We start from the raw sequence: 12,355 nt of genomic DNA, 5'->3' as shown, positions 1-12,355 counted from the left end.
GAGTACGAATGACCCATGGTCCATTTCAAGGGAACGTTGGGCATCCATAAACTGCATTGGAAAAGAGTTCGTTCCTTTGGGGGGATGGTGTACGTACGTAGGTACGTACAAAGAATGTAAGCGAAGTCCTCCTTCCCCCTTCCTGGGCCCTGGTGTGTTTCATCGGGGCATACTTGTCGTCGTGCGTGGGTTACCCGTTCACTCGATTGGCATGGCCTCGTTGAACCACGTACCAAACCAGTCAGCAAGCCAGGACCGCCACTCTTTGTACATACTTGCAACTGAAGAAAGATGCCAGACCCATAAATTCTACCGAGATCTGTGACTTGGGGACTAGCTGTCCATGGGGTTGGCCTAAAACAGAAACAAGGATTTTTTCCCCTCTTCGAAGAAACATGCTTTTTTGACCATGGACCCAATGAAGCTGTGCTACTGGGTCGTTTCCGTGAAACAGGAGGACATCCAGTAAATCTTCGCTTATCGTCCAGGAGTGAAGAAATGAACATCCACAGATACAAGATTATGCCCCGCTTTCTTTCTGCTCCCGCCATGCCTTACTTCGATGTATATTTTATTTGTGTGCGTGAAGCAGATTATGCTGCTTCACTGCTTCAAATGGTGCTCATTGACAATTGGAGTCGACGGGGTCCTTAATTGTTCTTTGTGAGATCGCAACGCTGTTCTTCACCGATATCATAATAGTGGACTGCCAAATTGCAACCCGTCTAACAAACATGGTTCTCCGTCCAACCAATTAAACCCGTGCCGATTCCAATGTAAGTAATGTTCGAGTAAAATAATGGTTGCCATAGAAGCTAGTTCGACCAACACAATGAGCAAGAGAGAGAAAGCTCCTTCTTCTTCTTCTTCTTCTTCATAGTAGTGGTGATGAAGAAGGAGGAGGAGGAGGAGGAGGAGGAGGAGGAGGAAGAAGAAGAAGAGTTCATGCCAAAAGCGTTGCATTTCCAATGGATGGTGGGTGGTGGGTAGCCTCCTATCAGAAATCAGCCCGAATCTGTGCTCACATGTGCGTGCGTACGTGCTACAAGCATTCTTCGCGTGGACTTCTAAACGACTTGGACGAGAGAGCCGCCGGAACCTGGGCGAACATCGATTCGATCAGGTCAGGCAATTGGTTCTCAGACTCGCTGGCTGTAGTGTACTAATTATTGACACTCTGGAGATTCCAGAGCTCCATTTTTCCATCCAGCTGTTGTGGAAATCGCTAGCCACGAATTTCGAACGGTGTTTGACATCCGATAACAAATCAGTGGTCTCGACTATTGCGGACTCGTACGAACGTATGACCTCTCGAAAGCACATCAATGGAAGCATCATTGTTACAGTGTTGTTGGGGTTTGAAGCGAAAAAAGGAATTGAGCCGATGAACTGGAGAGTCGAAAGGCCAAAGGACAGATTTTGTGTTTGTTCATTCTTTACCGAGTTGTTCGAGAAGGACACTAGAATCGGCACTGGCATCAACAGCTCTCCTTGGCTCTCTTTTTCTCCAGTGGCAGCCTACCAGTTTTCAGCAGCACGTTCGTCGTTTGTGCAAGAATGAGTTTGCATTGTGGAAAAAGTGGAACTCGCGGAGTATTAAGCTGAATGAAAAGATGCCAAGAGAAAAAAGGCAAGAGAAAAAGAATGATTCATGCATACATGCATAGGGCTCGGGAGTGCCAGTTTAATCACTTGGAGTCACATCTTGAGTAACCATATTCAAAGTTGACAGAAAAAGTCCACTCCAAGTTTGGGGCGGCCGACCTCCCTCAGAACTTCGTTGGAAAAGGGCAACTGGGTGATAAAGCATAGGCCATGGCGATTTTCGTTAAGACTAACGGATAAGCACAAAGAGTGTTAGGCACAAAGAGGCCAGGCTGGCTTGATTGCTTCCTTCCTTGAGCTTGGTCTGTCCGTTCCGAGTATTGCAATTCGGCAATCCATTTTTGACGAAAATACATTATGCTTAATCCCAGATATGAAAGAAATGCGGTAAGCAGTCCCTTTTCTGACATTACCGAGTTACGGGTATTGTATTATACTGAGCAGGAAGGAAGGTAATTGTAAGGCGGTTGAAAAAGAACGAGGTTTTCGCAAATGGCGCACGTTTTGGAAAAGAGCAATAGCAATTTTCTAGGCAGAAGCCAGGCTCTAACTTGGTTCTTTCACAATGTGTCTGTCTCCCTCTCACTGCGTCTCTTTTTCTCTCTATCTATCCAGGGAATTGGGTTCTCACAAAGGAATCATTCATTCAATTGTCTTGACTTTTCATCCAGGAAGAGACGGTTTATTTCCCGGGAAACCATTCTCAGACCTAAAGCTAATGGCCATATTTGCAAAGCCATTTCCAGAAGGCAAGAAACATTGACTCATAAGGAAACAAACACTGATTTGCTCGCTCAAGATTTCCCCCACGCACCGCTTATTGCTTTATATATATAGGTAGGTGCGTTGGTACAGACTCATAAGCCAGAAGAACGCGAAACCGGCAAAATTTGTCTCGGCCTGGTCATTGGGGTCATTTATGGCCTTGGTCGATAGAATATGAACTAACCTGTTGAGCTGGGACGAATACGCGGTTGTCAGCGTACAAAGACGGGCAATGGCGCTTTGGTCTTGAATAATTCCCCTGCACACAAGTTTCTCACTGAACACTCGAGATGGATCTGATCCCAAATCTGGCGTTTGGGTCTCCTTTCAGGCACTCGCTGATTTCATCTGCTCGCGGGAAAAGCACTTTGTTGTTGTCTTCAGTACCATCCATCAAAATGGAAACAAGTTCTTTTGTAAGGTCTACAAAGTGCTCCTTGTCACGACTCCGGACCCTAACTGGAGAGATAATGCTCCCTTGATCCACAATCCATTTCTTGCCCGTCACTTTCCTTTGGAACGTGCACAGCGTGACCCATGGGTCCACCGAGAAACAGGCTCCCGATTTCCTCTAAATCCCGGCAATTGGAGTTCAAGAACAGACCGAAGCGAACAACTCAAAACAAATGGCAACCCACAACAAGTGTTTCCCGCAAGAATCTGAGAATCCAAGGTTCTAACACGTTATGAATGATATGAATTTCAAGTTTCGTCTCTCTTTGATCTAGTCACACTGACGAGGGTTTTCTTCGGCGAGTTCCACTACCCTGAGAGGACTTTGAGTTCTATCAAGAGCTATTCCGTGGTGGTGGTGGTGGTGGTGGTGGTGGTAGTACTAGTAGTACATACGTCCGTCCCTCCGTCCTCCATCCTAGAGTGAGGCCAAGGAAGAAGAACGGCTTGGTCCTCCGTCTTCGCCCTTCTCTCGTTTGTTGCGAGCGCGTTTTCAGAGATGGAACGACAGACACTCTTTTGGGGGAAGGGGAAGGGATGCTGATCCTTGTATGTTTGGTTGCCCACTGAAAAACGAGAATAGAGGGACGTCTAAAGCACTTGAGCTTGCGCGAGCCAGTTTCGTGGTTGGACCAGATCACTCAGCCAACCCGCTGGTTGGTTGCAAACGGAGGAAGAAGGCCTTCTCTCCGTTGGGTCTCCAGGTTCTGCTTAGTTCTCCTCTCTCACTCTCATACTCGTCCAAATGAATGTTTCACTTTAGACTCGTATTCAAAATTTCAACCAGGCAGATTTCTCTTCGGGGTTCTCGATGGGATATCAACAGCTCCGACGCCGAGGACACCTATCAAGGCCTGGGAAGAAATTGTAGATTGTATGTTCCGTTGCATTGTAAGTTCCGAGAAAGACGAGGTTGGAAGAATCATTTTCCATCTTCCGAGAACTGCATGGAACTCTACGAATTCCATTTGGATTGGTACCAAATCGTTGGTTGTTGATTAAGAGTAAAGGGTTTCCCTTACACGGTGGTTATATTTTCTGGTTAAGTGATTGCTCAAATGCCAAGACATCTCGATATCTTTTTCTTTGTCAAAGAAGCAAAAGGAACAACTTTTGTGAAATACACATGTTTAAAAGTAGCACACAGATAAGTGTGTAAGATAACTTGAAGCCCATTAAAATGCATCATTGTCAAAAACATAGTCAATCAGTATTAAGCATACTCTTAGTTATGTATTGACGTAAAATTTCATAAACTTCTATTTAGAACATGCTTAGTTATTACAACTTAAAAGTTGCGTTTTACGTCGTAAAAGATCGCAAAAATTTCCTAAGAATATGATTATCTTTTTCAATGACACGACAAGAAATAACATTTCTCCATCTTCTTTAAGAATTTCTTTCGAAGCTAGAGGTAGCAAAAAATGTCGCTTAAAACTTCTACGTACTAGCGAGGTTTTTATACAACGTTAATAGAACCTTTTGTCAAAGTTCAAGATTAAGCTTGATTAAAGTCGCGATTGACAAGTATGGCACCAAAATTGCGAAATATTTTCGCTAAATAAGTCTTAAGTTATGTTGCAAGCTATGTTCGGGTTTTTCTACCTGCTTCAGAGACGTGAAATAGTTCCATTTATATTTTAGGCTTAGAAAAAGCTTACTGTATTTCAAGGCAACTGCTTTAAGATATAACAGGAGCAATTTGTAGTCAAACTTGATGAAAATGCAATCTTTGAAAACAAGATATCTTATCGTTTGCTCCATGGATTTCAATAAAATTTTAGTAGAAAACGCAACTAAAGTTACTCCCAACATCTATTGATTACGTTTTTAAAAATATTGTCTCTTTGTAGGTTTTAAGTGGATTAATATTCTAATCTTAGCTAGAATCCAAGATGTTTTTTTACAAAAGCTGTTCTTTTTGTTTCAATAACAACGAAAATAGTTATTAGAAGGCTTGGCATTTTCAAAAAAACTTCATCAGTATTGTGGGTAACACCGTGCTTACTTAAGTGAAGGGTTTGTTAAGGTGATAAATGCTAAACTTGCCACCAAAGCTTAGGTACTATAGAGCTTGAATCAATCGCTACACTTTACAAGGTGACGAGAAAGCTCCTGCTCCTCCATAAAGCTAGTTTTGTGAAACAGTGCCTGAAGTGAGTTCTTTTTGCTGTTAGCTACGCAATCGTTTCTTTGATGCTAAACTTTTAGGAAATTATCAAACTTTTAGAAAATTCAGTACAACATCGGAGCTCTTAAAATCGGAAATTTCTTTTCGATTAAGTCACTTATCGATTTTCGATATTTTCTAGAAAGCTGTCATTGTTTTCTCGTTGTACATTTATACGATTTAAAAAAAATGATAATAATAGTGGAGCATGGAACCATTCGTTTGTTCAGAACCTTCAAGGGATCTCGAAAAATATGATCTAATGAAATATATTTGGACATTTAGGCAAGCGCTGGTACCAGCAAACAAACTTGCCTGCCAATGCCAGTGATGCAAAATAGGTCTTTCAAACTAGTCTTAACGAAGTTGACCCTTCCTCATAAAGCAATGTGAATAAAGGGTCAGCTTCTCGAAAGCGTGTTTGAAGCACCCAACTTGCATCACTGACACTGGTAGCAACCAACAAACGAACCTGCCAGAGCTTGCCTAAACGTCCCCACATGGCGAAGAAGCTAACAAATGTGTAAAGCAATAAGTGCCCGCTTCGCTTGCGAGTTCAGGGAATCTATTCCTTGGTAAAATGAAATGATCCTGATCATCTCTTAATTTGATGTAAGACACATTACAAAAATGCTCATGACGACCAAAACAACAATTAAATCCAAACCTTTTTTATTGAGCTGACATGAAAACCGTCCATAAGGTGTGAATGAAGTCTTTCTCAAAAATAACTTTTTACGTCATCTGTCCAAAATTTCATGAAGACAAATGTACTGGCCAAATCCTGTTCACAATTGTCCTCTTGACTGAGTAACGGTTGGAATGCCTCCAAAAGACCCTCATTTATGGAAAACGTATAAATCAGTGATGTCTACAGTACGTTTACGTTGATTGACTACAACTAATCTAACTTTTGGTCTAAAAAGTCATCAAATTCCAATCGTATAGATTTCTGCCTGGCTTACTTCTTCAAGGAGTAGCAATCACCGATGAGCTTATATTCCCTACATACATCGGTTTTCCGTAAGAACTAGGGACTCTAGTAAGAACTAACTAAGCAATCAGTATGATTTGCCAAGGTCAATTTATTGTCAAATGATTTTGATGGTAGCTTTTATCCTCAATTTAAGTTGTGCTTTCGAACTTGCAACTATCAAAATTATTTGGCAATTTATGGGCCTTGACAAATTACAGATTTTTTATATGAGGGCTCTGATATAGAGTTATCGTTCAAATGAATGTTAAGCAAGATGGTGTTACAGTCATTACAAATGGAGGTTGCGTGAATGATTCGAGGGATTTAACGTTTTGAAAGAATTTCGAAATAAGATAGGTTTAAGGCTGACAAAGACAAACAATAACTTCTATGATTTTATCTTTACAGAAGAGACTGTGGCTAGGGTTTGATTGCGTATTGAAGAGGTCATTTGGGATTGCTTGATTAACTAAATGAGTGTTGAAAGTCACAACATGTCAAGACAAACAACTTTCTTTAAAAGCAAGCTAAGAATGTAAGCTCATTCAAAGATTAAGTTTAACCAAGAATCTTAAGCGTGGTATTGACGGTCCCATACGGGATAAACAATGCCTTAACCACCTTCTGACTGAGATGATTCCTCCTGTTGGCTGAATGCAATTGTTCTGTCCGAAAGTGTCTTTTAAGCTTATTCTTAAGCTTGATTTATTCAATATCATTGACAAATTGTGTAGCTTTGCTATAACCTTTGGAAAGACTGGACAGAATCTTCAAACCCCATTGAGTTGTGCGATCACGTTCACGAGACTGCCGTTTAACTTAAAAAAAATGTTTGAATGAACTGATCGCTATAGATAAAATGAGACAAGTCGATAAATAATCAAATGAAAACTTTATTAGGCACCGACATAAAAAGCGACTACTCCGTCGTTGTCTTGGAACTTCTTGATGAATGCTTTTCCTCCCGAAACTGTCACCTTTTGGGCACACTCGTGGATGATATCGCAATACTCTCCGTCCGGTAAGCCCGTGTAGAATTCCGCACCATTCAAACCACCCACAGCTACGAACCCCTTGGAACCTCGACTGAATCCCAAAGAGTCACCGATCACTTGCCAGTTCTCAACTGGCTCGCCAATGACGGCGTTGGCAAACTAAGATGAAAGAGTCACGGGAGTATAGAACCACAATATTGGCCGGTGGTTTTGATTTTGGACAGACGAATTGATGGATCTCAAATATGTCATCATTTCCTTACCTGAACCATGTTCATGATAGGAGCCCATCGGTGCTCACACACCCATCCGTTGCCACAAGGCTCTTGAGTGATGGACGGAGGCTGGGAACCAGGGGGTCCTTGGTCACTGTCGTCGAAATAATAGGAAGACATGACGCGCTTGAAGCCATAATCGTGGGCCAGCATCACGGCCGTAGCCACTTTGTACAGATAGTCCTCTCGATGTGTGAGCACCTCGCCAGCTCCGCCGTGACCACGTTGATTATCGTGGTTATCAATGAAAACCAATGCGTGAACTCCATCGCTCAAACCCTAGATGACAATTCAAAGCCATTCATCATTTCTCGCTGGGGGATGCAAACGGTGCGGAAAATGATCGGAACTTCGATAATCATGTTGTAATCAAACCTACTTCAATCAAGTTGAACTTTTTACGATACAGCATAATCACTTGATTGGACTCCTTCTCATTTAGAAATTACAGGAAATCCAAAATTCACTTACATCTCCCAGATTGTTCAAGCAGTTATAATCGCCATTTCGGATGCATGCCATCCAGCCACCGTAGTTGAATTCGGTCACTTTCCCCACATTGAAGTATTCATATCCGTGGATGGGTTCATTTCCATGATCAATAACCTCATGGATGAAATAGGGTCGAAGTCCAGGCGCCACATCCTTAACCTTGGACTAAGCAAACAAGGATATCTTCATATATGACTAACTTTCGTTTATGCAATGCAGCAATCGAACATGTCAAAACAAGTCAATAATCAATCATAACTAATTCGTTGAGCTCCTTCCTATCGTACGTAATCTTGATTTGATTTGGTCATTACCTGAACCATCTCCAAGTCACCTGGCCACATGTGCTTGGTGGCATCGATTCTGAATCCTTTGACTCCGATGTCAATGAGGTCGTTTAAATAGCCGGAAACCATGTCTTGGACATATTCATTGCCATGATTCAAATCGTTCATACCCAAAAGACCACAATTTCGCACTTCGTCCGGATTGTTGTAATCAAAGATTTCACAATAGGGTTGATGGAAGTCGAATGAAGAGAATGGAACTCCGGGGTAATCCTAAAGAACAGGTCGAATCTGATTAAAGGGATATCGCATGGCTCCAAAAATATGAAACAAGTTTTTTAATAGGCCATAAGCCACGAATGTAATCGATGAATAATCATTTCTTGTGAAACACTAATGAGCTTATTTTTTTTCAAGTGCCTATCCATATTGGAGTCTGCCAAATAAACTGAAATGAGGGGTCCTAGCTTTTTTTAAACCACTCTGGCTTGTTCAAGACTGACGAAATAAGCTGTAAAATCCTCTTCAAATCCCTCGATGAAATTGTGTGACGTTGGGTGGTACGTTCGTCGATATGCGTTCACAACTATAGAAGGAAACTTGTCAAAACCAACCGTTTCGCTCAAATTCCAGAGGCTTGGCATTCCTGCATTGGGCGATGCGATGTTGTCAAACCCACCTGTGGCAATCTTACCGTACTATCAAATTGGGCTATTTCTCATCAGTCCGAGCTAATGAGGGAGATGTTTTGGCAAGTTCCTTATCACTCAATGGCATTGTGATGGCATATCACAATATGCGAACGTACCACCCCACATCACACAATTTGATCGAAAGGTTCGAGCAGGATTTTGCTACTTGTTGAGCAAGTCCCTAACAAGCCCTAGTTTGACAAATGATGAGGATCTACGGATGGTAGCCTACCTGATTCTCTGCATTGAAGGGAGATCCACCCCAACCGCTTGATGGTCCCGCTCCACGACCGGTCATGTGGTTCATCACCACATCCACCACTACATTCACACCCTGGGCATTGCACCGATTGACCATGTCAATGAATGCGGCGCGATCTCCACCTCGCGAGTTCAATTGGTAGGAAACGGCCTGGTAACGGGCCCACCACGGGTCAGCCACAATGTGTTCATGAGGCGGCGACACCTAAGACATCAATAAATCCATGCACGTTGCCCTTACTCATCTAGTCTCAGTCACTAGACTTTTGATTAATTGTCGCTTATTTTCCATGATGTTATTACGAACCTGGACTCCGCAATATCCTTTTGGTCCTAAAACCTCCTCACATTCTCGCGCCACAGAATCCCACGACCATTCGAACAGATGTACCAAAGCTTGCTTGTCATCGCAATTAACATAAGTGTAGGCCTAAAAAGCCAGTAAAAGTGCTCAATCCTCAATATTTTAAGTTCGTTGCGGACCTGCTTTTTGTCTGCCACGAAATTGAGTTCTGTTCTAAGATGTCATGCTAAGTGTCCAGACTAAATACGTACGTACCAAATTGTCTTGGGCTTGGATCCCAGAGAGGGCCCCAATCAGAACAATGAGAGCACCGTAAACCCACATGATCGTTCCGAGAATCAATCTGTCGTGGGATTTTCATTGGAGCCTTCTTATAACGCGACGTATTGCATAACCATCGCTATCATGTCAGTTATGATAACATTGTTTAGGGGCTTGTTATGATAACTCAAAGAATAATTATATTTGTCCAAGATGATATGAGCAAACAAATATTCCAGAGAAGACATTCAGTCGTATGTTAAAGGATGACTTGATTGAACCATTGACGGATGTGAATGAGGTCACCTGGAGGACCAATCGATAAAAGTTCGTACCAAGTGGGGCAAATTTGACCCATGCCGGACTACAGGGAATCCATGTCAAGTCCCATTTTTGTTTGTCTCTCACGATAATCGCCTGACTTGTGAAACTAAAAAACTGAGAGGTCTTATGCACTTAGGCGGATATATGTAATGCAGTTTGGTCTTTAACCCGTCCAAAAGGTCAAAACTCACTGTGTTCATGATAAAAACAGATTTCCAAATGTTCATGAACGATCATTCATCCTTCTACTGGTCAGTCAATGGTTTTACAGTTTGATATTCCATTCAAAATGCAAGCTATTGCTTTGGTGATGATAAAAGGGTCTTTGATTTAAAAGACCATTTAAACCAATGCCACCAAGGACTCCCTACCACATCAGTATTTTTCACAAACACGCAGCGACATGTGAATCATACAATAAAGGTTTTTCCATGAATGTCTAATTGCCAAGGACCGAAAATCATGGTGCTTGGGAAAATTGAACCTCGTCATTCAAAATTGGATACCCTGCTGGTTATGCCTATCCGTTTTTTTCAAGGTTTTAGCAAAAAGCGCCCTTTTTTGGATTTATTTTTCTAGTATGTTCCAAACTACTGTAAACTTGCAAATGACACTGATTGTGTTCAATATTTGTGTGACTCCACAACTTTTGGGCCAGTTTTAAACATTTTTCGCCTGCACCCAACATTTTGGACAATTAAGAAACCTTTTTCTTAATTCATTAATCCTCCGACATTGAAAGGAAAAACTCATCTTCAAAATACAATTTCTGAAACAAGATTGTTAATAGAGCCATTTGTTCTCCTTGGTGTTACGGTATGGATGAGTGTAAATTTCCACATTTCCAAAAAGTATACAATTTGCTCAATTTCAATAGATCTTTCATTGAGCGGACGAAGCGCCCTCTACCTCGTCTAGGTGCGGCAAACAAACGATGGAACGAGAGAATACGCTCTAAGATGCCAGACTTTATCAAGAGACTATCAAATCAACGATTTATTGACCAAGTACTGGGACACAATGAATAAGCCATCAACTCTTCCAACAATACGTCGTTCAGCGAAAATTACCTTGTTAAACTCAGGCATCTTAGAGCGTATTCTTGTATTTTTCCGCTTGTTTCTCCGAAACGAGAGGAATGAAGAAGACTACCAATGTCTGGTTCAACATTCAAACCAACCAAGAATGATTATATTCTTGTATCATCTTCTGCTGAAAAATAAAAGAGCGTGAAAGGATGCGGAAATAATGTACGTTATATATTTCACAAGAATGTGTAACCTAGAGACTATAGTGTAACCTAATGCAAACTTGTTATTCTTTGTGCTCTAACGTCAAGAAGAGTGCAAACGTATTATTTTGATTTCATTTTAGAAAATTTTCACTTGGGGGCGCGTGACAGGGCACGCTATCACAGTATGAGTGCATGTAGGGTACATACTGCTCATGGCACGTGTCAAAGCTTTGCAAAATAAATTTAGCCTGTTGCCTCGACAATGAAAATGCTTGCTTTGTTTTTAAGATGTAAAAAAAAAGTCAAGTCGTCTCAGGGTGGCTAAGCAGACACCATCTTTAAATTGTTTTTTTTTTTGCCTGGGACACCTCCTAAATCTATATCCCCTTTAAATCTTGAATGAGTCCAACGTTAAGCTGTGAATGAATGTTTTGTTGACTTGCCATGCTTTGGTTCTTCGCCAAACCAAATCGAGGATTTAAAGTCAAGGATCGAGTTCGTATAACCTATGGTATAACCCACCTCACTTTATTTCATATTAGCAACGAATAAAGCAACGGAGGCTGCAAATCAATGAAAGAAACGCACATGTTAGAACCCAAATGAGTATTTGAGAAGCTGGAAAAAGTGGAAAATCGAGTTCTGGATATACCTGGTTCACTTCATATTTGGTGCAAAAGAAGATGATTTTCATTGTCGACGAAAGAAATGAATGTTCGGGCCAAAATGATAGGTAAAGGGTTCTTACCAAGAGCTTTACATACTGCCAATCTTTTTTGATGGACCAGACGGACACCAAAGGTTAAAAGCTTCTAATCCTGCCCTTTAATTCAACTAAATGTAAATACAAATTACAAATAAAAGCATTTCCATACGAAGTGTCAAACATTCCGCAGACTTTTCAGACACGCTGTATGCATAGAATATTAAGCGAAGTATTTTGGCTGCGTTTCAATTGAATAAGTTTGAGCTCAAGAGTAATTCAAGACCTTTTTTGTCTCTTCAAGACTTCCTTCCAACCAGAATTTTTAGATGAATACTTTTTGATCTGAAGTATCCCCGACTACAATTCCTTTACGACACCCTGAAGAAAGGCTTGATACAGTATGATTTTAGAAGATTGGAAATTGGACTTTCATACAGTGGTTCCCTACTCTTCTCTTACTTTGGATGGAAACGTGAGTCCGACTGACAGACAACACATATGGTAGACATTTAGAGCCTTAGACCCTCCTAACCGAGCTTCTCGTTTTATACTCAC

General features: G+C 41.4%; 2 protein-coding genes across 2 annotated transcripts in view; both read right to left on the bottom strand.

The window, feature by feature from the left end:
• LOC131882890 (uncharacterized) overlaps positions 1 to 3,427 on the bottom strand; it is a 57,333-nt gene extending 53,906 nt beyond the window's left edge. Inside the window, exon 1 of the mRNA XM_059230172.1 lies at positions 2,555 to 3,427. The gene's annotated coding sequence lies outside the window, so the exon portion shown is untranslated. The remainder of the gene's footprint in view (positions 1 to 2,554) is intronic.
• Positions 3,428 to 6,844: 3,417 nt separating this feature from the next.
• On the bottom strand, positions 6,845 to 9,686 carry LOC131883806 (alpha-amylase A-like). The gene is made up of 7 exons (XM_059231380.1): positions 9,531 to 9,686; positions 9,279 to 9,401; positions 8,943 to 9,176; positions 8,046 to 8,291; positions 7,711 to 7,896; positions 7,228 to 7,518; positions 6,845 to 7,123 (listed from the first exon to the last, which is right to left on the bottom strand). The coding sequence occupies exons 1-7, from the start codon at positions 9,597 to 9,599 to the stop codon at positions 6,866 to 6,868; spliced, it is 1,407 nt and encodes a 468-aa protein (XP_059087363.1). The 5' UTR covers positions 9,600 to 9,686; the 3' UTR covers positions 6,845 to 6,865.
• Positions 9,687 to 12,355: the final 2,669 nt, after the last annotated feature.

This window comes from Tigriopus californicus, chromosome 7 (genome assembly GCF_007210705.1).
Source record: "Tigriopus californicus strain San Diego chromosome 7, Tcal_SD_v2.1, whole genome shotgun sequence".
NCBI classification, from domain to species: Eukaryota; Metazoa; Arthropoda; class Copepoda; order Harpacticoida; family Harpacticidae; genus Tigriopus; species Tigriopus californicus.
This window is presented reverse-complemented; position numbering and strand designations above follow the sequence as displayed.

Coding starts and splice junctions, on each gene's coding strand:
- LOC131883806 (XM_059231380.1), bottom strand. CDS start 9,599: ATGTGGGTTTACGGTGCTCTCATTGTTCTGATTGGGGCCCTCTCTGGG. Junction 9,402..9,530: donor TCCAAGCCCAAGACAATTTG/GTACGTACGTAT, acceptor CTGGCTTTTTAG/GCCTACACTTATGTTAATTG. Junction 7,897..8,045: donor GTGACTTGGAGATGGTTCAG/GTAATGACCAAA, acceptor TTGTTTGCTTAG/TCCAAGGTTAAGGATGTGGC.